Source organism: Anguilla anguilla, chromosome 10 (assembly GCF_013347855.1).
Source record: "Anguilla anguilla isolate fAngAng1 chromosome 10, fAngAng1.pri, whole genome shotgun sequence".
NCBI lineage: Eukaryota > Metazoa > Chordata > Actinopteri > Anguilliformes > Anguillidae > Anguilla > Anguilla anguilla.
The window spans coordinates 3,355,031-3,381,467 of record NC_049210.1 but is presented as its reverse complement, the minus strand read 5'-3'; the positions used below and the strand labels follow the sequence as shown (position 1 = coordinate 3,381,467).

Here is a 26,437-nt window from a genome sequence, read left to right as displayed (position 1 = left end):
TGTTGTAGAAAATACTCATTTTAATTTTAGTTTGTTCTGTTGGGCCTGGGATGGCAAGAATTGATCTTCTTCATTTGGTTTCGTTTGCTAAAACCAGCTACCACCCACGCTCATTGATGACATCTCCGCATCTGTGCTGTTTGTATACTATATTCCGCAATTAGAGGATCTGAACTGTTTATGCTAATTAACTTTGCGTCCATAAGAATATTACTGTGGATGTAAACGGGGCTTATCCATGTTGTGTAGGAGGAATTTTCTGTGTAACTGGCCTTGTAAATTAAATTGCAAAAGATTGCCCTTCCATGCAACAGACTCACCAACACAACGAAGAGTGATTATTCACAGTCAGAACTGAACAACCTATGTCTTCTGATGTCATTGTGGAAATGCATAATCTGTAGCACTGAATTAAGCAGATTCTCTTATAAATACAATATCTGTCACTTTGAACACCGATTCGCCCACTGCAAGCATTAATATGGGTTAGAAAAGCCTTATTTCACTTTGTGTACACGTATATTACTGGTTATGTAATGTGTTTAATGCCATTTGACATTTCAGTCCTGAGAGTCTTGGATTTATGCAAATTGTAGTTTAAATTTAAATGGTAATGGTCAAGCCTTGGGTAACCTTGGAGTTTATTGACAGTTTCTAATCTTGACAGACATTTGAGTGCCATTTGTAGGGGTCTTTGAAGTCTGGGGTCTTATTTCATGATTTGGGAAGTGTTTGAGGACTGTTGCAGCCCCAGTCCTACCTTGAATACTTAAAATTGCCTTTTAAGTGGAAAGATCAGGATCCAGTCTCCATAACCGCTTTCTGTGTGACACAATTAAAATTTGCCCGAGTTCCTTGTGATCGAGGCTCAGCTGGATATCGCACTCGTTTTAAATTTGTAAGACCCTGAAAAGGCCTGTGTACTTTCAGCATTCTGTTGTTTTCTCTTGTAAAACACTTCCTGCTGAGCTCAGTTGAATGGTCAGTTATTTTGAATGGTGATGGATGATGCAGAGACAATGAAAATATAATGTTTTTCTCAAATTATTCTAGGGCAGTGTAATTCAAACAAAAACATTTTAGCTATTCATTCATTAACTGTCTAATGTAGACAGGGTAGTTAGTGCTGAGAAAAGCACAAATTCGTTCAGAATTCAAAATATATAGTCAATCGTCGTGGATCAAATTCAAGAACAAAACTAGTGCAAGGAATCTCCAGAGGTAATTGTTGTAAATGTTATTTGATGGTTAATATAGGTCAAAACCACACCAAGATCTCCACACTCCAGTTTTTCATTAACATCTCATCTTGACCTAAATTATAGCACTTTTTCTCAGTGTTGTAGTTTGTGTTTGTGTGCCCTGTTTTCTTCCCGATTTGCAGACCTCTAATGTAAGCCATTCAGGCCACTCAAATATCATTATTGTGGGAAGGGGGAGATTGTTAAGTAGATTTTTTCAGACAGGTAGGTAAATAAATTAGGCGTCTGGAAAGGTGCTCCAGGTTTTTTTTTCCCTCTCACGAGAACATGAAGGAAGGAGAGAGACCCAGCAGAGCACTCTGTTTCCAAGGCTTTGTGTGATGCCCGCTCTCCTCCTTCATGTTTTTGTTTATCCGTTAATGAATGGAGCGAAGGCTGCGCTTGGCGCGGGGCGCTAAAGGATGCTGTTAATGCCCGCGTGACACGCGCCGAGGGCGCGCGTTGAAAGCTCGGAGCCATCAACGGCGCACTTCTGAGTCCTCCGCTTGTTCCATCCCAGTTACCGCGCAGTCACCAATGAGACATACAGGCTTTCTTGCCGATTTTGTAGTGCATGGACACATTCAATAGCCCGCTATATAGTGGGGGGGGTTTTTTCACTAGTAATATTTGCATTCTGTTTTCATGCTTTATGACCATTACTATTTACAGCTCCGTGAACAGAACTTAACCCTAGCCAGAAAACACGATAGAATGCAGTATTTGCAAAATCATAATTACATAATTAGTGATATTTTCGGATGCCCTGCTCCTACAACGAGTGCTCTGCTTCAGCCACAAATGTAATCGGTATAGGGAACTGTAATTGAGTCCGAGAGAGTGCGTTTTAACCCTTATGGGCACAGGAGTTAAATGAAAACTGCATTTTATTGTGTTAGGCTCCAAGTGAGAGTCACGGAAAAGTTTGCTGGATAACTATAAAGATTATAAAAATCACTTCTCATAACAAAGTACAGTGTAACTAAAATAAATCAGACCACAGAACTCCAAATTTACTGTGAGATGTGATTTCATGTCGTTTATTTTCAACAGATGATACTGTAACACATCCAAAGAAAGATAATCAATAAATAATATACACCATTATGTTAAAATAAATACTTCAATCGTTGCCCCAAATATTAAGTAAATAAAATAGGGAAATAAATAGCATACAAAAATATATAAATAATTCAAATCATTGAATGAGTGAAATATTGCATTAGGAGTTTCAGTGTCAGGCAAACAGTAGCTTTGATCAAGTTAAAAACAAGAAGAAGAAAAAACTAAGGCCCCTAACCAATTTACAATAATACATTTTCCAGTACAGTAGATCAATAATAGAAAATAAAAAGTACAACAAAATTAGACGTACAACCGCTTTAGGTACCACACAATCATGGCAGTTTCACTGCGTTATATTTTAGTCATTTAGCAGGTGCTCCAATCCAGAGCGAATTTTTTAAAATCGTTTCTTTACACTGAACCAATTTCCCACCATATCCAGGCCTACCATAGCAAATGGCTTTGCTACCGTGCCATGTCTTCAATCTGTCTTTCTGGCTTGTTACGGCGAGCCTACTGGTATGCTCTGGCCTTCTGACAACTTAAACACTGTGCTTTAAGTATTAACACATGCTTTGTAGCCTATGTCATATTATTGTCCTTTAGCCTAAAGAAAAGGATCAGAATATGGCCTAGCCACACAGTGTCAAAAATATTAATCAAACGCAATTAAAGGAATAATAACATAACACGTCGATGTATTCAAATAAAGTAGGCTATATATACAATAGCCAGGCGGATACTTTTCGTACACATTGGTCACGTGTAACGCGTGGGGAAAGTTTATTGTTTGTGTCTTGTCCAAATCCACGGCGATGGCATCTGGAGTGTCGGTGATTGTCTTCACTGAAGAGGGTTTTGCAATCCTCCGGCACTGGATTCCATGACTGCTCACTGAATCCGCGTCGCTGCATGGCTTACCGGTGTCGCAAAGGTTTGTAGACGAACACTGCCATGACGATCATCACGAACAAAAGCACCGAGAGCACGCTCAGTAGCAGGGCTGCGAGAGGGAAACCGGACATTTGGGCATTACGCAAGTAGGCGATACAAACGGGCTGTAAGTTCGTTTGTCTGTCTCCCAACCAACACGAACGTTAAAGCCCTGTGAATTGTCGTAAATCGTCACTGACAAATCAGCTGTCCTGTAATAATGAATTTTTTTTAACATGAAAATGTAGGCCCGTACAGTTTACTATTCGAGACAACGATATCGCGAAACGTCAACATTTACCTTTGCGAAATTAAAATATGCATTTTTTTTGTAAACTACTCCGTTGTAATCGCTGTCCAACATTTAACTACGCCAATATTATGGAATCCCAACTCCGAAGCCCTAGCTAGACAGTCGGGCCTCCGTGTTCGTATGCTCTGTTCGATGCGAAAAATATATCCTTCTTACCTAAGTTCTGGTTTTGCAGGACCATGAACGGCCTGTCGTTCCACCTGGATTCATGCTGTCCGTTAGCAAACGAACAAAGTAGAATTAAGTGCAGAACAAAACAGGAGTGACCGTAATTCATGATTGTAAACATGGGTTGATTCCCGTTGGTGATGGTGCACGGGAGGAAGAAGAAGAGATAAGCCCCGTATTGATGTCTTGCTGGGTCCTAAAGCCTCCATGTTAGAGCAACGTCCAAAAACCGTGAACAGGAAAAGCGTTTTAAAAAGTCTCGATACTGCCAACAGAAGTCTGAGCTACTCTTTACTGGTCTTGGGACATTTAATCCAAATGTGAAACCGAATACGAAATGCTTGGATGCTGTCCTTGACTCTGATTTGGGATTTGATTGACACATTATGAGAAATCACCTGGCGTGCAACTTGTAACTATTGGATATCAAGAACCAGCTCATTTTTTTTTATCATTTAAGGATACAGAGAATCCATCCATGCTTTCGTTTCTTCTTGATTGGGATTAGTGTAATGCCCAGTGTTCAAATGTAAATAGTCAGTTTGTAAATCAGATTTAATATGTTAATATGTTTTAAAGTTCTGCGGGAAGGAATCTAATTAAAATGTTCAGGAGTTCGTATATTACCCCAGTCCCAGCCTCCATGCCACCTGTACCTTTTTTAGAATACATTTTTTTTAATGTGAACGATCCGTCTTAAAGCACTACCTGGTTTAGATTAAAAAGGATGCCCCAGCTTATTATAAATGTATTACAGCGGTGTTTTGACATGATCTGTAACACAATAATAGAATTTTGCGCAAGGTTATTCAGCCATATTATCCTAGCAATGTATTACATACACAGTGAAATCGATATAGCGTGAAAAATGTCCAATTTGTGCCCCTGTGGATGTCCAAAATGTTTGTTATGACTTGCTTACGGCATTGTAATGTACAAAAATACACGAAAGTCTTGATTCAGAAGACAAACAAAAAAGACATCCAAAATGTTTTTCTGTTCCAAAATGTTTGTTGAACACTAAGGTCTCGGCTTATGCTTCGTGATAAACATAACGCGCGGGGGGGCTTCTTTGATTTCCTGTTAATCAGTTCGCAGGAAACGCATAAAGAAATTGCTGCCGTGATATCTATGGCGGTGTCATATTCTCAGATGCTCTGCGATATCATCGCCTGAACCGCAGTCCCCGTGAAACGGTCGTTTCATTGTGCTCTCATCAGCGAGATAGAAGGGAGGAGGGGGACACATTCATTACTTCTCATACGAGGCAGCCGGTTGCTGCATATAACTGCTGATTTATTCCCAGGTGAATCTAATAATAAAAAAGCACGCGCAAGTATTATAGGCCAAGCATCGTATGTTCTGAAAGGCACCTATAGTTGTCAGCGGTGAACACATAATTGAGCAATACAGGTCGAATGCCTCTATAAATAAACCTTGTACGGGTAATTTATTTGCTGTGTGCTTAGTATATCCAGCAAAATACTTTACCTGAGGTTTAAATCAGAAGTCCTCCGATTTTTTTTGTCTTAAAACCATCCATTTATTTCAATGAAATTCAATTTGATGTAAGCAATAGTGTGTTAAATTATGGCCATAATGCAAACTACTGTTTCAGGGTCTTACCCTTGCTGTTCATTAAAGGCATAGGAGTTGTTTTAAAATATTATTGAACCTTTTGTGTATTTATGTGTTTTTATTGGCCCAGACAGTTTGTATGTTTGCATGTGTGCGGGTCTGTGTGTGTGTGTGTTTATTGACTGGGTTTTTGCCTGTATTTTTGCATAGTTGGAATGCAATATTGAAGAAAGAGAACCCGAGTAAACACAAAACACATTTTAAAAAATGATTATTTCATTTATTTAATGGGAAAAAAAGTTATCAAACACCCAATATCACCCATGTGAAAAAGTAATTGCCCCGTCAAACTTAATAACTGGCCACACCACCTTTAGCTGCAATAACTATAGCCAAACGCTTCCTATAATTTAATATCAGTCTTACACATCACCGTGGATGAAGTTTAGCCCACTCTTTGTCTTTTCCCTCAGACTTGAGATCTCAAAATTTGTGATTGCCCACATTGGATTTTCATCCATTGTCAAATGAATGTAGCATGCCCAGCCATGTATGGACATCATGACGACACTAAGCAGTCCGTGGGAAACATCAATCCCCGCGGAGGGCCGATGACAGGACGCCGGCTACAGCGTTCATTTTCTTAGAAGTTACGACGTACTTTAATGGCGCCCGTTGTGTTCCCCCCCCCCCCCCCCCCCCCCGGCCTTTCTAATGATGGTCTTCGAGCGCGTGGAGCCCTGCGAGTCTGGAGTGTGTCTCTCTCTGCCTCGTAAGATTGGAAATGAGATTCCCTCAACGGGTTGAGGAGTCTTCCTGTACCCGTAAATCACTCCAGCGAGGAGCGCGTACATAATGCGATTGGAGCATCGTGGCTCTCCCGTCTTCGCTGGCTTAAGAGACAGCGTCCCTTCATGCGTCTTTCTGTTCTTTTCTCTCTCACTCTCTCCCTCTATATCTCCATCTGTCCATCGACCCCTCTCTCTCCCTCTATATCTCCATCTGTCCATCGACCCCTCTCTCTCTCTCTCGGTCCCTGTGCACCTGTGCGTGCGTTTATTGCGCGCGCTAATCGCAGCTGTATGTGAAAATCCGTGCCATTGTTTTTTTCTATTTTTATAAACGCTTTTATCACTGTCACCGATCAGCTGTTTTGAACCTGCTCGTTTTGATGGTTTTGCAGTGTTCAGCCAGCAGCAGGTTGTAAGACCCGCCGAAGAGAAGGGCCAGTGGCGAGTCCCCGCAAACAAAATATGGTCTAAAAACAATCATCGTAATCAGATCTGCGCAATGGACACAATCGATTTCCAGCGGTGGTTCTGTCATTAATGCGATTATTTTTCTATAAGTGGAACTTGCACGTAGTTAAGGGGGCAGTAGATCAGGAGGTTGGATAGCATATCTGCCATTCTCAGTTCGGCAAGTGTTCCGTCTCATTCGCTTTGCATCAGGTCGCGAGGCTGCGTCTTCGGTGAGAATACTAGTAATTTGTCAAGCAGGTCTGTGTCCTATTTCACTGCTTGCTTCCGACGAGGACTCCTGTGTTGGTCGCAGTTCCTGCTCCAAGCTGTTCGGCATCCCTGCCATTCATCTTCTGTATACAATTATACAGCGTCTATTGAGCCTTTCATTCCCCCCTTGTGTTGGTTCACTTTTCATAAACCTTCTGCCATAACAGCATGCACAAAAGGCTTTGATCTGGGTTTTTTTTTCTCCCTCCCTTGCAGAGGTGCCTGAATGAGGAATAATGATATTCGTCTTTATTTGTGCTGACCCTCGCGCTATTCTTTTGCGTGCGCTCGCGCTCGTATACCAGGGGGCTAGAGCCGCGTCTGTAATTTCGGGGCACTCTTTAATAAAACATTTAATTAAAAACATTTGAAGCTCGGCGGTCCCTGTTTTTTTTTTTTTTTTTTTTTTATGTCCGTGGTTTCTGAATGCTGCAGCTCGATGCAAATCAACATGTTAATTAAAAGCTTTTCATGAAAGTGTTCCAATGACAACCTGATGGTGAAGCGGCAACAAACGCCATCAATAGCGCGTAAGTTGGGGGGACGATGAGATGCCTAGATTCTATGTTATTGTGCCACGGAGACGTCCACCGCAGAGACAATTATTCAGCCCAACATCACCATGGTTATTGCGGTGTCTCGTTGAGGACCATTATTGTACACTCATCAGATATTTGTCCTGTTTTTTTTTTTTTTGTTTTTTGTTTTTTTAAGACAAACCAAGCAATGACACATTGATTCCAATACATGTTTATTCATTCTTATATTTTAATAATAGAGAGAGATTTGCAGTCACATTTGTACTAAACCCACCTCTGCATTTCCCACATGCTGAGAGGGTGACTCACTGGGCAATTATTTCCAAATATATTTATGTTCTGAGGTCTTTATCCAATTGACTTCAGCATAATGGGAAATAAATTCACAAACAAGGTAGACAGTTTTTTTGTTGTTGTTTGTTTTGTTTTTTCAAGTACTAACCAAAGGAATTCTATATAGCCTTTCACATATTTAATTATTTGGATTATTTTGAGTAAATTCTTATTATTTTATAATTATTTTGATATTATTATTTGTTATTTTTTTACAAAAAAGAAACTGCTTAGTTTTCCAGTTGCACAGACACAGTTGTTACAGAAACCACAAATCTTTGACGTGGCAACCAGGCCTGAAGTTAAGGCAAAAAACAAAATGGAAATCTTTGATTTACATGGTATACCATTTTGAAGAAAAAAATAAATAATCTTTAGCAGCATATTTGGTCTCTTGTCTGCTAACTTCATCTGTGAGGTAATCTTAATGACTTGCATGTTGGTCAAAAAGTATTATCTTTTTTCATAGTCACAAAATATGATTTGCTACACATCCACCATTCAGCAACCACACGTCAAACGAGTGTACCTCTAACATATTACATCAACCACGATCTTACAGTTATATATGGAATTTAGTCATTTTAAAATGTGTGTTAACACTATTATTATTCTGAACATTAATTTCACACCGGACATACTGTTTTCAACGCATGATGAATTATTTACGTGTTTAACTAGGCATGCTCAATCTTAAACGTCCTTCCTGAACCCATTCCGTTTAGAGAGATCGCGTCTCAATTAAATGTCGCCTATATTCATTTTTTTTCTGTTAAAATGAAAAACTGGGTTTAAAATCAAGCACTTGTCAGCCTCCGGACAGACGGGGCACTCTTATCTTTGCCTCTGTCACCTATGATTTATGAGTTTGCTTATTATGGAAATTATAGCCGGGTGTTGCTTGTTATGGGATGCCTCAATGGAAATGACACACACATTCTTTGGTCCCGGGCAGGGTTCGTCAGTGATGTCACAGAACAGAGAAGGGCAAGCTGATTGGCCACAGCTAATGTCAGTCATTGCGAAATGAAAGACAGACCCTACCTTGGGGGAATATTGAGGGAATTAAGGGATCTAGATTCTGGTATAGGCGGGATTAATGAACAATACCACTCTAGCAATTCATTTGTATGTAAATAAAAATGCACATTTTGACACAGGTATCCAGTTTTATAGAAATCCCTCTGAAATTCTATTTTATATGTGCATTCACATTGGTCTTGAGCAATCCCTAAACCCCGCCCCCTTGCAGGATTGTGGAACAGGCAGCAAGTAAGCTATGTAAATGGCTGCAAAACTTTGTAAAAATAATGAATAAATAAACAGTGCATTTTGTCCCTTCAAAGCAATGGCACAAACTTCAGTGAGTAATCCTAACGCAAGTCTGTTTCAAAATGGCAGTAAAAAAGCAAAGCTTTTTTTAAAAGTTATCTTCCTGCCAACGGAGTGACACGTGAGCCAGGCCAGTGAGTGATTCGATCAAGTAATAAAAACAAAAACAAACAAAAAAAAAAGACCCCATGTAGATAGTCAGTTAAGTGACACCGCTACACCATCGAGAGGTTATAAGCAAAGGAAGCAAATCAAGACACGCAGGGCTTTAGTTCTGTCGATGAGTTTTCTCTTAAGGCCCATTTCCTCGCCCAGTTTGAGGGCAGAGATTAGGAAAGCACGAACGGTCATGGCAGTGGCCTGCTCTCTCTACGGGAAAACTCACCCTGACTCAGATGGCACCGGCCATACACATGCTACAGCAGGGCACGGATGTTGGGTGGATGCACGCTCACAGCATCCCCTAGTTGAAACACTTTGGAGCAGTTTTATTGTAATTTCGTTCCCACAGACACACACACACACACATACACACAAGCGCGCGCGCACACACACACACACACACATATATTTTCACTTTCTCAGCACAGCAGAAACCACAGTCCCTCCCAGCATCCCTGTTACTGAATAGGCGTTTATTCATCTTAATATTAGTCTCCCCCCTTTTATTCCTCCTACCTTCGCCGTCAACCAGGCTCAGAGCTGAAGGGAGAGAGCTTCAACACAGCGCTTCTCTCTCGTCGGTTGAAAAAAATAAAAACAAAACAAAAATGAACGCTGCACTTGTAGTTTTCCTTTGTTTTTAAATCAATTTCTTTTTTTTGTCTCAAGTCTGTGAAAAAATGAATGGACGCTCTTGTTTCGTTTTGTTTCGTTTTGCTTCGTTTTGCTTCGTCTTGTTTCGTCTTGTTTCGTTTCGTTTTTAGGCAGTTCGTTGGTCGCAGGTGGTTCGCCCCCGTTGGTGGTGCACGCGGGCGGCGTACCCCCCCGATTCGGTCCCCGTTTCTCGGGGTGCTCTCTAGGGGACGGGGGTCATGCTGAGGGAGTCCGTCTGGAGGTCCGGCACGGTCCTCTCGGGCCGCAGACAAACGGCCAGGCGCTGTGAACGATGGGGGGGGGGGCATGGGGGGGGGCATCGTTATACGAGAACACAACCGCGTGCTACGCTACTTAAGAAAGCAGTAGGTTATCTGTTCAGCAGGACAGATGGGATGAACTGAGACAGGAAAAGGGGTGGCAGTCAGCAACGCTGGAAAAGGGGGGGTTCAGGTGGGGGGGGGTACGGACATCATTCACCGATATAACAGGTAATTAAGTGCAGCTCTGTAAACCAAACACACTGTTGCACTGCAACACTGTAGTACCACAGGGTCAAGCCTCTTGGCACTAGTGGCCCAGTTTCACAGACGCAGATTAAGCTTAGTCCTGGACTAAATCGAGTTTTCTATGGAGAATCTCCATTCAAAATTGAATTTAGCCTAGGTCTGGGCTTAATCTGTGTCTGTGAAACTGGCTCTAGATGTATGTTTAAATCCCCTTGAGGATTAAAAAACCAAAAAAAAAACCTTTATAGTGCAAATGAGCACTGGTTGCCATGGTAATAGGTCAACCGTAAGCGCGTAAAGATGCTCCCAGATAGGCATAACCGGTGAGCAAGTACGTGTGACCGGCCAATCAGAAGTCCTTTCTCTAACGGTGCAGCCCTCAAGCTCAGCTCTTGTATGGTAATTTTTGGTAGTGGAGTAACTGATTGATTGACTGATTGATTGAAATTCTTTAGTGATCATCAAAATAAAAGTAAGTGGCCCCTCTTAGCCAGAGATGCCCCAGATACAGAAATCATCTAAAGGATAAAGACCACAATAAGGCCCAAAGGGATTATCTCCACTGTGGTCCTAATTAACTGACCTGCTTGAGGGACCCAGGCGTCCACACCAGCTTGTAGACCATGTATATGGGGATCCACATGAAGGACGAGGCGCCGATGAAGTAGCCCACGGTGAGGCTCCAGTCCGGGTACCGGTAGTCAAACAGAGTGAGGGGGGCCTGGTACAGCAGGGAGCTGACGATGATGTACTGGGGAGAGACACGGACAGATTAGAGGAACGTGGAGAGGCGCCTCCTGCTTTTTAACCCGATATTAAAGCGACATTTCACTTTCGGTATTTTTGTGGAGCCTACCCCATTGTAATTTGCATAGCGTGAATACTAGCACCATCAGCTGTCCCTGCTAACTGTTAATGGCATCATCGTTTATCTATCTATTATACTCTGTAGTCAGTTTGTGCTTTAAAACTATTTGTTTTGGGGAGGTCCTAAAAATGAATGGGAGTGAATTGGGAGCCTGACAACCGGGAGTAACAGCGATGCCGTTAACGGTCAGCAGGGACGGCTGTTGTCGCTAGTATTCATGCAATGCAAATACAATGGGGTAAGCTCCACAGAAGTACTTGCATTATATACCAAAGCGAAATATCCCTTTAATTCATAAGATCACAAATGACCTCATTGGAACGTTCTTAACTGAGCATTCTGATGCTGATGTAACAATCCGGTACTGGCAATTGCATGCAGTGGAGTTCTAGAACACTGACTTATAATGAAATTCCAAAAATCACTCTTCAAAAGGTTAAGGCAAAATAAAATGCAATCCAACCCTCCTTTGCTTTCCAAACCATGGTCCTTTATTGGCCAGGATGCCCTTAGAAACAAGGAGGTGGGGAGGTACTATCTGCACCCTCGTGTTACTGATGACAGACTGATCAAATTATCCGTGACCTCACGGGGGAACCCTGAGTGACTCACTGTGATTTTAAATAACCATCCTCTCCAGTGCTCTCCAGGTTTGGCTTACTCTCAGTACACACGGCTTTCCTCCTTGGAAAGTCAGCAGGCACAAAAGCCGCAAAGAAGGTCCTCAAATTCAAATTCTCTACCCCAAGACATAAACATGTAAGAAATATATATATATTTATATTTTGCTTCTGAAGACGATCTTTGTGGCACAACGATGACTGTTTGCCACCCCGTGTACACTTTTTAAACTACCTTAAAGGGTCTAAAACGGGGGTAGAAGAGAATGACGGCACTTTATCTCCGTGAAGAGAAAGAGGGCGAGTGGAAGATTGGTAAATGTCAGCGCTTAGAGGAGGGAGAGACGAGGGAGATTAGCGCGGATGTATGTGGAGTGGGGGGCAGCCATATTAAGTTATGCAGGTGAATGGAATTGACATTTGCGGTGGGGATTTATAGGGTGGAGATGAGAACTAAGAGCAATTGGGGGGGGGGGGGGGCATGGGGGGGTGGGGGGAGTTGTGTATCAATCACCAGGGTTGGAAGGGGTGGGGGGTGGGGGGGCAGGAGGGTCTGTTGTCATCTTAGTGCTGGGCTAAAACAAAAACCTGCAGCCACACTGGCCCTTTTCTGCTAAGTTTGGGCACGCCTGATTTAAACTGTCCAAAGCAAGAGGAGCACATTTTGGGACTGTAGTGGCCCACATACAATTAACAACCTATTTACTCCAGCGACAACAATGCGTGATGACTTCCTGTCCGAGTGGTAACTTCAGTTACACATCCAAGTATGACAAAAAAACGCCCGATCCAGCAGCCTTCGAGGAGAATCCCTCCTTCACCACAAGCAAAATGACTTTGGAGCAACGAGAGAAGTTGATCTAAATGACACATTGACGTTGCATTGCAATATTACTTCAGCGCAGATGAGCCCCGTTCTCCCATCAGCATAACAAAAGCTTATGAAGGAAAGGTTTACCCCAGCATTCATACAGGAAGTGACATATAAGACGGGTCGTGGCACTCAGTGAATGCAAAGCCTTTGGTGACCGAGCCACACGGGAAGCACACTTGCTGCCCTGGCAATTGAACCAAAGTGCATTTGCACCTGGACCCTGCAGATCGACGCACATCAACACTGACCTGCGCCCTGTTTCATGAAGCAGGATTACTGCGTTAGCTGGATAACTGCACTGAGCAAAACCCAGAACCCTCCCAAATCTGGAATGCGGACTTAAGTAAAAAAAAATAAATAAAAATTAAAAAAAAGAGCTGTTCCAGGTGGTACTCAGCGCAGTTATCCAGCTAACTCAGTAATCCTGCCTCGTGAAACACCCCCCTGGTCAGCATAGGGTCCTTTGATCCACAGATAATCAGATGGCCGTAAGTGGACGGCGGGGGGGGGGGATTTGCTGAACTCTACGCTGACGGACAGTCGGTTGTTTTCAGTAATACCCTCGGACACGCTGTGCATAAATTGGGGTGAGGCTGATATCTAAGTCCCCACAGATGGATAATACTGCTGAAGAAAATAGTTATTCCTCCCCCCCCTCCTTCCCCTTATGTGGGATAGATTGGCAGTATCGGCTGTGCTGATTTGATGTGAAGACTCATGCGCTGCTGCGTTGCATTAAATGAACAAACAAACAAAGAAGTACCAAACGATCTCTTCACTTACAGCTAGAAACGCAGGGCTGATGGCCACCCAACAGACTTTCCAGAAGATTCCTGGAGTGTAGCCCAGCATGGATTTGATATCGTTGGTGAATCTCTGGATGCCTGTGTGAGAAACAAGCGAAAAACAATGAGAATAAACACCAGTCGTGATGCAACGATTCAGATTCCTATTCACTCACAGGCTGAGATTCTACCGGAATACAACTCTATGGTTAATACGGAGTGTTCTGAGTGACATACCATAGAACCAGGAAACGGCAATGGCCTCCAGGAAGCCAACGGCGATTATGGAACAGCTCACGCCAAACTCTTCCAAGAGCTTCACCACATAGGCTCCACCCTGTGAAGGATAGCAAGTAGCTGATAAATTCTTCCACGGCCTCATATTTGTACAAAGGAGAGATGTTAGTGTGCACATCCAGCTCAAGTTGGTTCCGGTGCAGGATTAAAAAAAAAAAAAAAAGTAAATAATAATATCTGCACACTGAAAGTAAAAGCTGCCAAGAATTTATTGAGTTAATGCACCATTTCAGTCGCAAAGACCTTCATCAGGCATCTTCATCTTTGCGACTGATACGTTGCGTTAACTCAATACAGTCTTGGGAGCTGTGTGGATATTTGTTTTCCTTTTCCTTTCTCATATTTCCATTCGTTAATGGCCGACGTTGCGATGAGATGGCAAGGCAGTCAGCTCGAGCTTTGGACTCTTATCGCCTCTTGAGATAAATCCTTAACTCGCACCAGGGGCTCTGAGATAAATGACCCTGATGCTTCGAAATTAGCTTGAGGGACTTTTCCAGTCGCCTGTGCTGCCGGGCTTTCGAGCCTACCGGCAACGCTGTCGAACCATCGCATCGCCGGACGTCCTGTGAAATAGTCCTCAAAGTGACTCACGTATGTGAGGGTGCTGAGGGACCCCAGGAAGCAGACGGAGACCAGGCCCAGGACGAACAGCTCCCGGCGGTGGGCCAGATATTCGGGGTACTCGTCCATCACCGCGGTGATGATGGCCTCCAGACCTCCGAACTGCAGAGACAGGAGGTGCTGACCTTCCCACAATCCCGCGTAACACAACGCAGTGGTGACCGACCCTGTTCCTGGAGATCTGTGGTGCTGTCCTGCAGGTTGACCTTCCCACAATCCCACATAGCATTACACAGCCAACCCTGTTCCTGGAGATCTATGGTACCGTCCTGCAGGTTGACCTTCCCACAATCCCGCATAACATAACACAGTGGTGGCCGACCCTGTTCCTGGAGATCTGTGGTGCTGTCCTGCAGGTTGACCTTCCCACAATCCCACATAGCATTACACAGCCAACCCTGTTCCTGGAGATCTATGGTACCGTCCTGTGGGTTTTCACTCAAACCCTAATAAAAGCACACCTCATTCAACAGCTGGAGATCTTTGTTGAGTTGCCAATTAGTAGATTCAGGTGTGCCAAACCAGGGTTGAAATGAAAACCTGCTGGATAGTAGATCTCCAGGAACAGGGTTGGGTACCACTGACATAACATAACAACCCAGTATTCACAGCCAACCAAGAGGAGGTAAATTTGCTCAGTGACTCAACACTGATGGGGACAATGTCTCCTGGCGGACGCTACTTCCATACCGTACTGTCCAGGCCGAGCGTGATCATCATCACGAAGAAGATGATGGCAAAAAAGGTGGAGCCCACCATATTTGCAATGGCTTCTGGGTAGGTGATGAAAAGCAGACTGGGTCCTAGCAACAACAAAAAACAACAAAAAAACAACAGGTCAGGGCCACCAAATCGGCATTTCACACATTGTGTGAAGAAATGTATTCTGGGAAAATGCTGCACCACAGTTGCAATCGGCTGTTGCTACACCATCAAAATCGATGATTTAGAGATTACTCTGTGTAATGCCTTGTGAAATGATGTTTCTGTTCAATGAGAATAGAACCAAAAAAAAATGCACATTCATGCCTTCTTGTCTTGACTTACATGAACTACACAGTAGAATGACCAGTGTTCCAGAGTGGGACCAAATGTTATCGGTTAAGAGTTGAATTAACACTGTTTGAGTTGAATTAACACCGGACATGTTACTGTGTAGAGCCTGGAGCCTGAACATTCTGGATGAGGACAGGAGCACATTCGCGAGGGAACTTCACACCGATATGGGGCGATATAGCTCAGGAGGTAAGACCGATTGTCTGGCAGTCGGAGGGTTGCCGGTTCAAACCCCGCCCTGGGCATGTCGAAGTGTCCTTGAGCAAGACACCTAACCCCTAACCTCTAACTGCTCTGGTGAATGAGAGGCATCAATTGTAAAGCGCTTTGGATAAAAGTGCTATATAAATGCAGTCCATTTACCCTAAAAGACACGCACCTTTATCTTTGGCCACATCCTCCACATCCACATTCCTCTTCTCAGCCATGTACCCCAGCACGGTGAAAATGACAAATCCGGACACGAAACTGGTCAGGCAGTTCACCAGACTGGTCACGATGGCATCGCTGTCTCACGGACATGGGGGACGCACAGACAGGGCGAGATCATTTATCATAAACGACAACGATCATTTATCATAAATGACCACACGATCAGTCAATCATAAACCGCACATGTATGTATTTATTAGCATTTTTATTGCAGTGTTTGCATTTTGGAGGATATGGGGGGTTTCTTTTTTAGTCAGTGTTCTAGAACTGCGTCGCTTTCGATCGCCAGCGTTAGAATGTTCAGTTTAGAACATTCTAATGACGTATTTTTGGATCTCACACCTTAGAGGGTTAACGGAAAAGGTGACAGAATCACGCTACGCTCCCCCCTGTGAGCTGTCACTCCAAGCGTCAGGTCATGAAGGTGAACACGGAGGTCTGAGGGTACTCGGCAGGCATGACCTGGGCGAAGACATTATCGGAAAACACCCCCATCCTGGAGGGGGCTAATTCATTAGCTCCTTCCTTAGCCTTTACCATTCGATAAGCCTCTCCGTGCCTCCTGACCCAGCACCAATCGCATTAGCTGGATACGCGTGTATACGTGCACACACACACACGCACGCACACACATAATCTTGCAGGGGCTTACAATTCAATTTATCCCTCCGAAGACCCTGCCGTACATTTGTTTCCAGCTAGACTGGGCGCCTTGCTCAAGTTTTAATTGCATTTTCCACAGAGTTTCAATGCAGCCGGTCAACGTGCTGCACAAGCTTCGGACGGCATTTCCGCCCTCTGACTGAATACGGAACAGCGATTCAGTTTTCTAACTGAAACTGGGGGCGGCGGTGTAGTATAATGGGTAAGGAGGTAGTCTGAAGGTCACAGGTTCATTTCCCAGGTAGAACGCTGCTGTTGTACCCTTGAGCCGAGGTACTTAACCTGCATTGCTTCAGCATACATCCAGCAGTATGAATGGATGCAATGTAAACGCTATGTAAAAAAAAAAAAAAGTTGTGTAAGTCGCTCTGGATAAGAGCGTCTGCTAAATGCCTGTAATGTAATGTAATGAATACTGTGGGCGGTGTTTCCGCCTTCTAACTGAATACCATCCAAACCACAGACACAAGGCTCGGCGCGGATTCGACCGGCGTCCTGAGAAACGGGAACTCCGCTTTCGCGAAACGCGATTGGACGTTAAGGGGCGAGGCGCCTGCGCCGATTGGACGGTTGGGTTTCCGGAGCAGAGCGGCAACCTCTCACCGGTAGCAGTTGTTGGTGAAGGGGTTGTAGCTGGCGAGGGCGAGGAGAACGCCGAACCCGGGCCCCAGCGAGAAGAAGATCTGAGCGGCGGCGTCCACCCACACCTGAAAGGGGGAGGTCAAAGGTCAAGTTTATCATTTATTAACCTTTATTTACACAAGGTGTGCTCCTGTGCTCTTCTGCATCGGCGCCCTGTGACACCAGAGAACCCCGGAGGAAACCCCCACGCAGACACAGGGAGAACATGCAAACTCCACACAGAAAGGCCCCACACAGGATTCAAACCCAGAGCCTTCTTGCCAGTGCTAATCCACCACACCGTCCCATGGCCTCTTAATGATATTTGCCGTTAACTGCCAACTGCTGCTTTTTTTCACTGTGGGTAAGGACTGATGGTGGACAGACCTCAAGTGCATACAACTGACATTTTCGGTCATAAAGAGGGTGAAGAAAACCCCTTAATCACCCAGAATCCCGTTCTCCAACCGTACCTGTACATGTGGCGGCAGGCCGTAAAAAAACGGGTTTCTCGACGATTTTTTTCCCCCAGAGTTCCAACTGTGTGCTAAATCTTCAACGGGGCACTTGAAGATTGTTTATTTATTTTCATTTTTTTGTTACAGCCAAATGAGAGAAAAAAAAATGCTTTTCAGGTTTTTTTTTTCCTCTGAACAAACTTCTCCTAAATAAAATATTGTGTAAACAGCGGCTGTTATGATGAATGAAGGGATGGGGGGTGGGGGGGTGGGGGGGGGGGCGGTGCTCTTCCTTTCTGAAAATGAAATCCAAGGGCTCTCACGGTGCTGTACTCAGGCTGAGATCTGAAGAGCTGATTATTCCACAACCGAGCAAAAGGGTGGGGGGGGGGGGGGGGTTGTTGGGGAGCAGGGGGAGCAGCTTTTGTTCATGGAAAATTCTAACCAAATTAAGCATCTCATTATCATCCTGGGCTTTAGTTACGCATTTCGTCCTCAGAACTGCAGGGACCTGAGGCTCGGCTGTCCTCCTGACCAGCCTTTCCAGGGTGGAAATGACCACTGTTAGGTAAACAGGTAACAGGTAAACAACCAAATCCATTTTAAACTGCCCCCCCCCCCCCCTTTAAACACAGTGCGACGAAATTACATCAGCCGGTTTTGTCCAAACAAAAGCCCCTAATCTCTCCCCGACTGGCCAAGTAAACAAAGCGTTCGGATGCGTATGGCCTGGTAAGCACAGATTTCACGTTTTTCTCTTTTGCGTTTTTTGATTTATTTTGAGTCACTACCGATTCACATTTTTTGTATTCTATCTGCAATTCGAGTGCGTCACCTCTGAAGCGACCAAACTCCTCCACCATTTTGATTGTAGTTTTTAGATACGGACATTTTTTACTGGTATTTTACATTTTATGAGAAGATACATTTTCCTGTGTCCATTGCCCGTCCCTGAGGGTGGACAGAGACGGAACTCCTGCAGGTCCTAAACGTACGCATACGTAGGGGGAAGGGGTGTAAAGGGTGACGACTCACACTGGTCTCCAGAAGCTTCTCCCATTTCGGCTTCAGGTAGAAGGCCACGCCCCTCCAGGCGCCCGGGAGGGTGGCACCGCGGATGAGCAGGATGAAGAGGACCACGTATGGCAGGGTGGCGGTAACCCAAACCACCTGTGGGGAGGGGGAAAACGGAAACGTTATTTACCGCCATTTAGCAGACGCTCGTATCCAAGGGCAACATGAACAAACTTTCCGCATTTGTTCAGTAGAAGTGCCCCGTAGGTTACCATCTCATGAGGATTTGGGGAAAAAAAAGCACCATTAACCGACTTTTTTTGACAAAGCATGACATCTATTTCTATAAAAGTTAGCTGTTGGGATTTATTCGCGTATTTATTTTACACCATCCTCATCATTGTTACAAGGCCACTGTGCGCTATAATAGCACCGCCTAAAACAACAAAATCACCAAAGGGGGACACCGAAGTGCCCGTTTTTGGCCCCTGACGCCAGCCCGTGACTCACCGGAATAAAAGCCGAGGGGGGGCGGTGGGCAGTTGTTATTTGTTCTTGAAAAATCCGACCGCGACACCCCCCACGCCACATCGATCATTAACGCGATAACAGAAGCGGGAAGAGGCCCTGGGTGTAGTCAGACGTTGTTCCATTCCCAGGGAGATAACTCTGCTTGTGGTTTTCCTTCAGTCTGGAGAACAAGTCCGGTGCTACCGCACCACTATCCGTGGCGCTCGGATGATTTTACCCAGGATGCTTTGAGGACTCCGAAAAAACACCGACAGAGTTTTTTTACCCAGGTTACGCACGCTCAACCGAAGTCTGGGAACGTCACGAACCGACCGTGTCCTCCAAGCTCAAGAGGAGCTGAATGGCGCCCAAAGGTAAGCACGCACATTTCGAAAATGTCATCTTTAAAAACGTCAGCTGGGAATAAGTGCTTTAAGACTGGCACAAAGTGTAGGTCACTAATATTTGAGTCATTATTAACATCTATGACTCGCCAAATGTAAACCGGATTTTATTTCCTGTTTGGTGTGCCTCTAAGCCACTTCGACAGTGATAATCGAAAAGGGTGATGCCTCTCTAAAATATAGAGGTGTAGGTCAGTGTTCTGTAGAGTGAAAGTAATACGGTGTGTGACGCCTGTACCAAATGGACAACGGACCGGTGCGTTCACAGTCAAATGAAAGGAAGAAACGATACCGTAAATAGGCCGGTTAAACAGACCAGACTGTATGAATGCCACAAGGGGCTGATGTAACGCGCTGTTGTATTGAACCGTTTCAAGGCATGGGCATTTGCACAAAGCTTTCAGGATATTTACAAGAGGTGAAAATGTAAGCACTCCGGCAGGGGGAATCAATAGAACTGCAAGGCGGTCTGGCTCCAATAAAAATGAGCTTCCCCCCCCCCCCCCGCCCTCTGTAAACCTTTTTTTTTGTTTGTTTTTTTTTTCATTTTTTCATCAGCATGAAAGGACATCTTTTGGTCCTAAGATTAAATCACTTATTGGCCTAATATGCTAAGGATTTGGAGCAGTTGAGTAAATTAAAACATTTTGACTTTCCCCATATTTACACGGTTTATCTGAAGTCACAACAGGACTTTTGATCGACAGGTATCTCACTCCAGGAGTCAGATCGTGGAGCCAGCCTTTTTTTGTTTTTCTTATCGGGGAAGTTTTCGGTGAGGAGCCGTACCTTCCCAGAAGTCTTCACTCCCTTCCAGAGGCTGAAGTAGACGATGGTGAAGATGAGGAAGAGGCAGAGCAGGAGCTGCCAGCGGATCCCGCCGACGTTACGGAGCCCCGAGGACCTGTGGATCTCCAGAACGTTCCGCCTGGGGGGGGGGGGGCCAAGAGACGAAGGGGGGGGGGGCAACACCTTTGTTTCTCATGACCGTTTACCCGCAGAGCTAAGGCTCCTGCCGAGCTCGTTTTTGCAGAAACCAGGAGGCGCGCACAGAATCTCAGGTCCTCATGCCCCCCCCCCCCCCAAAACCCCCCATCCCTCTCCCTCTCCCCCTCCCCCTCCCCCCATCAACCACTTACATCCACTTACGTGTAAAACTCTTCGGCGGGCGACCTGGAGAAGTTGGTCCAGGTGACGTTGCTCTTGCCGAAGTAGTTGGTGCAGTTGGGCGTGTTCCAGGGGTTGTCGCAGTGGGTCCACGGCAGCGTGCTGGCGAAGGAGGAGTAGAAGTAGTACAGGGCCCAGGCGATGATGGTGTTGTAGTAGAAGGACACGTACAGCGCGATGATGCAGATGGCGAATCCTATCCCTGGAGCAAAAAAAAAACCCAGGCAGACAGACAGACGGACAGCTAGCTTTGAGACTGGCTCAGCCCTTATTTTGGGGTGCAGGGGGCGGGAGTAGGGGGGGTAGTCCTGTGGGGGGGCATCGGAAACCCGCCTGCCTATCCCTGGAGCAAAATGACAGAAAATGACAGACAGACAGCCTTTGAGACTGGGTTATGTGGAGCTTCTTAGCCCTTGGGGTTGGGGGTGGCGGGGGGGGGGGTGTAGTTGCATGGGGAAACACAACAGCCTCAGCCGGACAAATCCAGCGGATGAGTGTGGGGGGGGGGGGGGTTGGGGCAGGAGACTGCGGGTTATCGGGGGGGGGGGCGCACCTTTGAAGATGGGGCAGATGTGCTTCCAGATGGAGATGGCCCCCGTCCTGTGGAACTGCCCCAGCGCCAGCTCCATGTAGAAGAGTGGCACCCCGCCAAAAATGGCCATCAGAATGTAGGGAATGAGGAACGCCCCTGCAGAGAGGGACGAGTGGAGAGAGAGAGAGAGAGAGAGAGAGAGAAAAAAAAACATCACTCTGTGTGTGTGGGGGGGGGGGGGACAACAGGTGCGCCAGGTTTGAATTAACATTCTGAAACCTTCCGCGGGCGGAACTTTCAAAGGGAAGCCGTGGCCGAGCGACAGGTGTGATCGCAAATTGCGCGTGGCACTTACACACGGCACTGCTGGTTACACAACCTTTACTTCCCTGAAGCTCTGTGAGGAGTTCACGGCACTTGCAAAGGACGAACGTGCGCTTTTTTTTTTCTGAGTCGATATAAATGGCACCACCGAGCTGGAAACTATGACTCTGTTTTGTAAACCGATGAGAAAAGGCTTTCAGCATTTGGCAAATCCTTCACTTTTTTTTTTCTTTTTCTCGACAGTGAGGGGTCAGGCGTGAGGCGGAGGACATCACGTGTCCCTGAAGAGTGTTTATACTTTTCGATGATGTCAGAGGAAAAGCAAAAGAGACGTACATATACACATGTGGAGGATGTTGAACATTGGCCATATTTTCATAAACATCACGCAGTGTACACATTTTCCTAATCGGAAAAAGAAAGGTTGTTTGCGTGGTGCTCAAGGTCTTTTGAAATATGAATATCATGTTGAAGTGAATCACTTTCAGGTGGAGTACTGGGTCATTCTGCCAATTTCCCACGGTAAAATCTGTCATATTTTGTCATTATCCAACACATAAAAATGTATGTTTTTGTTATAGTCATTCTTCCACCTGACATTATATGAAGTGGATTATGAAAGTTCTTTAAAAAATGATTCTACACAAGGATAAATATATCACTTGTCTATTTAACAAATGGATGCTCTTTAGTTCCAGAACCAATAACTCATTACAGACATGACACTGTTTATATTGTAAATGTGTGCATTTTACACTGTTTCCATTCGAATGGAACGGCGTATTCGTTGTTAAGGTAACAGTTGTTTCATATTTCAGTTCAAGCCAATGAACTTGCAGTTAATTTCCGTTTCTAAACCATCGCGTGACCCATATTAATTCTGACAAGGTTTGGCCACTCTTGCAACCTGCATAAAAAAAACAGAACAAGACAAAAACATCTGCAAAAAGGCGTATGTGGATGACTTCAGTTGTTCAAGGAGATGTGGGGTGAAGAAATAATAACCTAATTTAAATTATGGCAAGGGGGTTTAAAAGATACATCAATTAACCTCCTTTCTAATAATTTTGCACGTATTTTAACTTTTCTGGTTGAGCTCAATTGCCCGCATTTCATAAATGTATCAATTGCATTTTGTTGATGAATTTGTGTTGCCTTTTTTAAATTTGCTTCAGCGTGAAATAAGATCTCTTGGCGGTTAGGTTATATTGCTTATTGTTCTAATATGCAAATTGTTCGTGTAGCTTAGGAAATTAAAACATTTTCACTTCCACTTTGCCTATATTTACATGGATATGTAAGGTAACAACATCACCGTGATCAACAGGCATCTCACTTCAGATATCAGATATTTTCTTATCAGGGAAGTTTTGGAGAGGAGCCATACCTTTCCAGATGTCTTCCAAAGGCTAAAGTACACAATGGTGAAGATGAGGAAGGGACGGACTTTTTTAAAAACATAAATTATGTCAAGGAGATTAAAAGACACATCAATAAACCTCCTTTGAAATAGTTTTCTATGTACCTTTCGTTTTCGTGTCAAAAACTCAATTCACTCAATTCACTCAAACTCAATTGCCTACATATTTTTCTATGTGTTTATAGCATTTTGTTGATGAATTTATTTCTATTGTTTATATTTTATAGAGGCTATTGTGGATTTACTCAACATTACACCATGTCGTAGATGTTCGCCCATTTAGATTTTTTCTTTCAGTTATCTCAAAGTTAGCACGCGCCCAGGAATGGAAACTACGTTTAACCAATTAAACCAATCTGAACAAAATCTTGAGCCTCCAGTCCGGAGTCCCTAAGAGCGTAAGATTTGTGATAACTGTCTCACAAAATCAGAAACGTGCCCACATATGGACCAATAAAACATAACTAAATAATTATAGTCAATTATAATGTCATTTTATTTTGCCACACATGGAATAATAATAATATTAATAATAATAATAATAATAATAATAATAACTATTATTAATCTTGACTGATGTGACCGGTTTATAACGCTACTTTGAAGCAGTTAAAGCATATTTAATGAATGTATTTAGAACTATTTTTATAAAGACTTATGTCATTGTACGATTAGACGCAACATGCACCCTTTATTCTTTATGTGTGAATCCCAAATTAATATTTGGCGTAATTCCATTCTGTTTTTCCACATATTAAACACCCCACGATACTATATCAAGCAGTTTCTCTCGTATTCTGTTTTTCTTTTGTAATTACATGTACATTTCACCGGACAAACAGCCTATTCCTTGGTTTTTAAGAAGTGCTTTAAGTGTAGTTGGATTTGTTCCCCACGGTAGGCTACTTCTAGTAAGATATTATACCATACACATCGCTAATGTACATGTAATGAACATTTGGGAATCATTATAGAAGACGTCGAATGCAAACATTTTGCATATGGATGTAAAAAAAAAACAAAAAAAAACAAATCAATACTATTAATCAATTTTCAGTGGTTATGCTTTGAGTTTGTTGCGCGTTGTCAGGTTCCATTCATTACCATGGACAGCTCTGTGTGCGCGAAAACTACACCTTACTAAAACTTACGGACCCGAATGAACGGAAACGCTGGCATGGAAAACTATAAAATATTACGGAAGGTACGGAAGCGATTTCATTTTTTTTTTGATTGCCCACGAAACAATACATTGTCAGTGCGCATTATTATGATGTTGAAAATAGATAACACATTGACCAACGCGAATTAATATGAAAGTTAAACAAACTATCTTTCTTTCTGGATGAATACGCTACTCACCTCCTCCGTTTTGGTAGCAAATATATGGGAATCTCCAGACGTTTCCAAGATCCACGGCAAAGCCAATGACAGACAACAGAAAATCTATTTTTTTGCTCCATTTGTCCCTGGAATCCGTCTGAGTGATGACAGGTGCGGGATTGGTGTTGTAGCCGGAGTTTGGGGGGGCTTGGGCGGCGAGGCTTTCCGTGGGAGCCGGCTGGTCTTGGTGGGACATGGTTGGCTCACTCATTAAAAAAGTGAGTCCCGCGTCGGTGGAAGTGAGTTTGAAGAAATTGACGGGGGGTGGTGGTTTGGAGGTGGAAAGTATTTTCTTATTACGGGTGATGACAGGTCGAGTAGGAGGAGAAACAGTATCGGCTACTCCTTAACGAGCCTGTCAGAGCAAAGTAGATCATCACTCTCGCTCTGTGAGCATCGGTGATAGTAGGCTACGCAGCGAACAGAGCGGTGCTGCACGTGAACGTTGACCGTTGCCGTGATTTATCGCGAATTAAAATACTGAAGAAACGTCTCCGTTTAGACATAGTCTGTGGAGACCGAGACGTCTTAAACTGGCTTTCCTGACCAAGGAGTTTGCACGTTTTCGGAGTTAACTGGAGTTTTGTGCCATCTGAAATACTAAAAGCCATCGCGCAATTCATTGGAGATACGGTCATACAAACATATTTTACTTCCATAAATAGAGGACCAAAAGTCTGGCCTGGATTTAAGCAATCATCCTTTGACTGGTTCAGATGTTTCTTTTTAAATGTAAACACAGATAGGCGAGTTTGGTCCTAGCCAAATCGTATTTGTTTTGAAAAACAAACATATGTGCATTAAATTGTGAATCAAATGTAACAGCAAGTGTTGCTTGAATCCAGCCAACTACCTGTTAAATCAATAATTAATTAGGAATCACTGACTACATGAATTTATTGAATACATAAACGAACAGCCGAAAAAAATAGCGCCTCGACACGTTGCGTTGCGTTTACAGTTTCAATATTTCTATCTATAGCAATCCTAAAACGCTCCAATTAGATGCATGGCCAAAAACAAAACGTTTTGAAACAACGAGTAAATAGGTGTTTCAAAAGGGTATGCGGTATGCAAACGGTTTTAATGCAATGGATACACCTGGATGCACCAACTGCATACATGGTGAGCTGTGTGTGTACGCTGTACAACGTTCTCCCAGTCACTTCCAAAAACAGGAAAACGCCCAGATATTCTCCGAAACCATAGGCTTCATTCTATGCATTTAAACCCATTGTGACCGTTGATCAGCTAGGGTTAAAGGTCACTCACTATTCGATACAGAGGGAAACGCCTGAATGATTTCTGTCGGCAACTACCAGCCCTGCTAAAAAGTCCAGGTAAGACCAGCTGGGTTCTAAGATGGTTTAAGGTGTGTTAAATAACACTTCTAGCTGGTCTGTGGCTGGTCAAAGCTGGTCTCAATCTGGACAAAGGTGGTCAAAGTTGGTTAAGATGGTAGAGTGAGCTGGTGGTAAAACTGGCGGACTGACTGACTATATCGGCTGGTCAGCTGTATGAATGGATGCAATGTAAAATGCCATGTATAAAAGATGTGAAAGTCTCGAGTGTCTGCTAAATGCCTGTAATGTAATGTAATGTTTTTCGTCGTTTCGAGTTTGTTAAAAACTCTTTTTTTTTTCGAGAGCCCTTGGTCTTCCAGAACCCCGTGTAATGCTATTTGCGAGAAGGAAGCCCAGACTAGCGATGCTTAGGTCTAATTGCGATCATCGAGAAATGTAATAAAAACGAGTCGGTAATCCAATCCACCGCTTTTAGCGCAGACCGGCTCGAAAGACGTTAACTGGATACGCGGCAACTGCAGTAATCAAACAGGTCAAAGAGCGGAGAGCGGAGAGAGCAGGGAATGAGGTCAAAGGTGAAAGTGGACGTGACAACTGAACGAAGGGCAGACGTGAACTTGTCACCTAAAAGCTGAGCGACATTCAGTGAAGTCTGACGTCACTGAGGTGCTTCTTTCTTGGTTTTCAAGACGGGGCATTGCCGTGAAATTCGACGGTCATCGGCCATCGCAGGACACCAAAAA

At 44.0% G+C, this 26,437-nt stretch overlaps 1 protein-coding gene and 1 long non-coding RNA gene across 2 annotated transcripts; both read right to left on the bottom strand.

Annotated features, from left to right (window-relative positions):
* Nucleotides 1-2,253: 2,253 nt before the first annotated feature.
* On the bottom strand, nucleotides 2,254-4,047 carry LOC118237343. Its single transcript, XR_004767150.1, has 2 exons — nucleotides 3,709-4,047; nucleotides 2,254-3,309 (listed from the first exon to the last, which is right to left on the bottom strand). It is a non-coding gene; the product is annotated as an uncharacterized LOC118237343 (long non-coding RNA).
* Nucleotides 4,048-9,229: 5,182 nt separating this feature from the next.
* On the bottom strand, nucleotides 9,230-24,811 carry slc6a4b (solute carrier family 6 member 4b). Its single transcript, XM_035436175.1, has 13 exons — nucleotides 24,370-24,811; nucleotides 21,285-21,419; nucleotides 20,714-20,933; nucleotides 20,354-20,492; nucleotides 18,672-18,806; nucleotides 17,161-17,264; nucleotides 15,842-15,969; nucleotides 15,097-15,209; nucleotides 14,377-14,508; nucleotides 13,723-13,822; nucleotides 13,484-13,584; nucleotides 10,922-11,089; nucleotides 9,230-10,112 (listed from the first exon to the last, which is right to left on the bottom strand). The coding sequence occupies exons 1-13, from the start codon at nucleotides 24,599-24,601 to the stop codon at nucleotides 10,032-10,034; spliced, it is 1,788 nt and encodes a 595-aa protein (XP_035292066.1). The 5' UTR covers nucleotides 24,602-24,811; the 3' UTR covers nucleotides 9,230-10,031.
* Nucleotides 24,812-26,437: the final 1,626 nt, after the last annotated feature.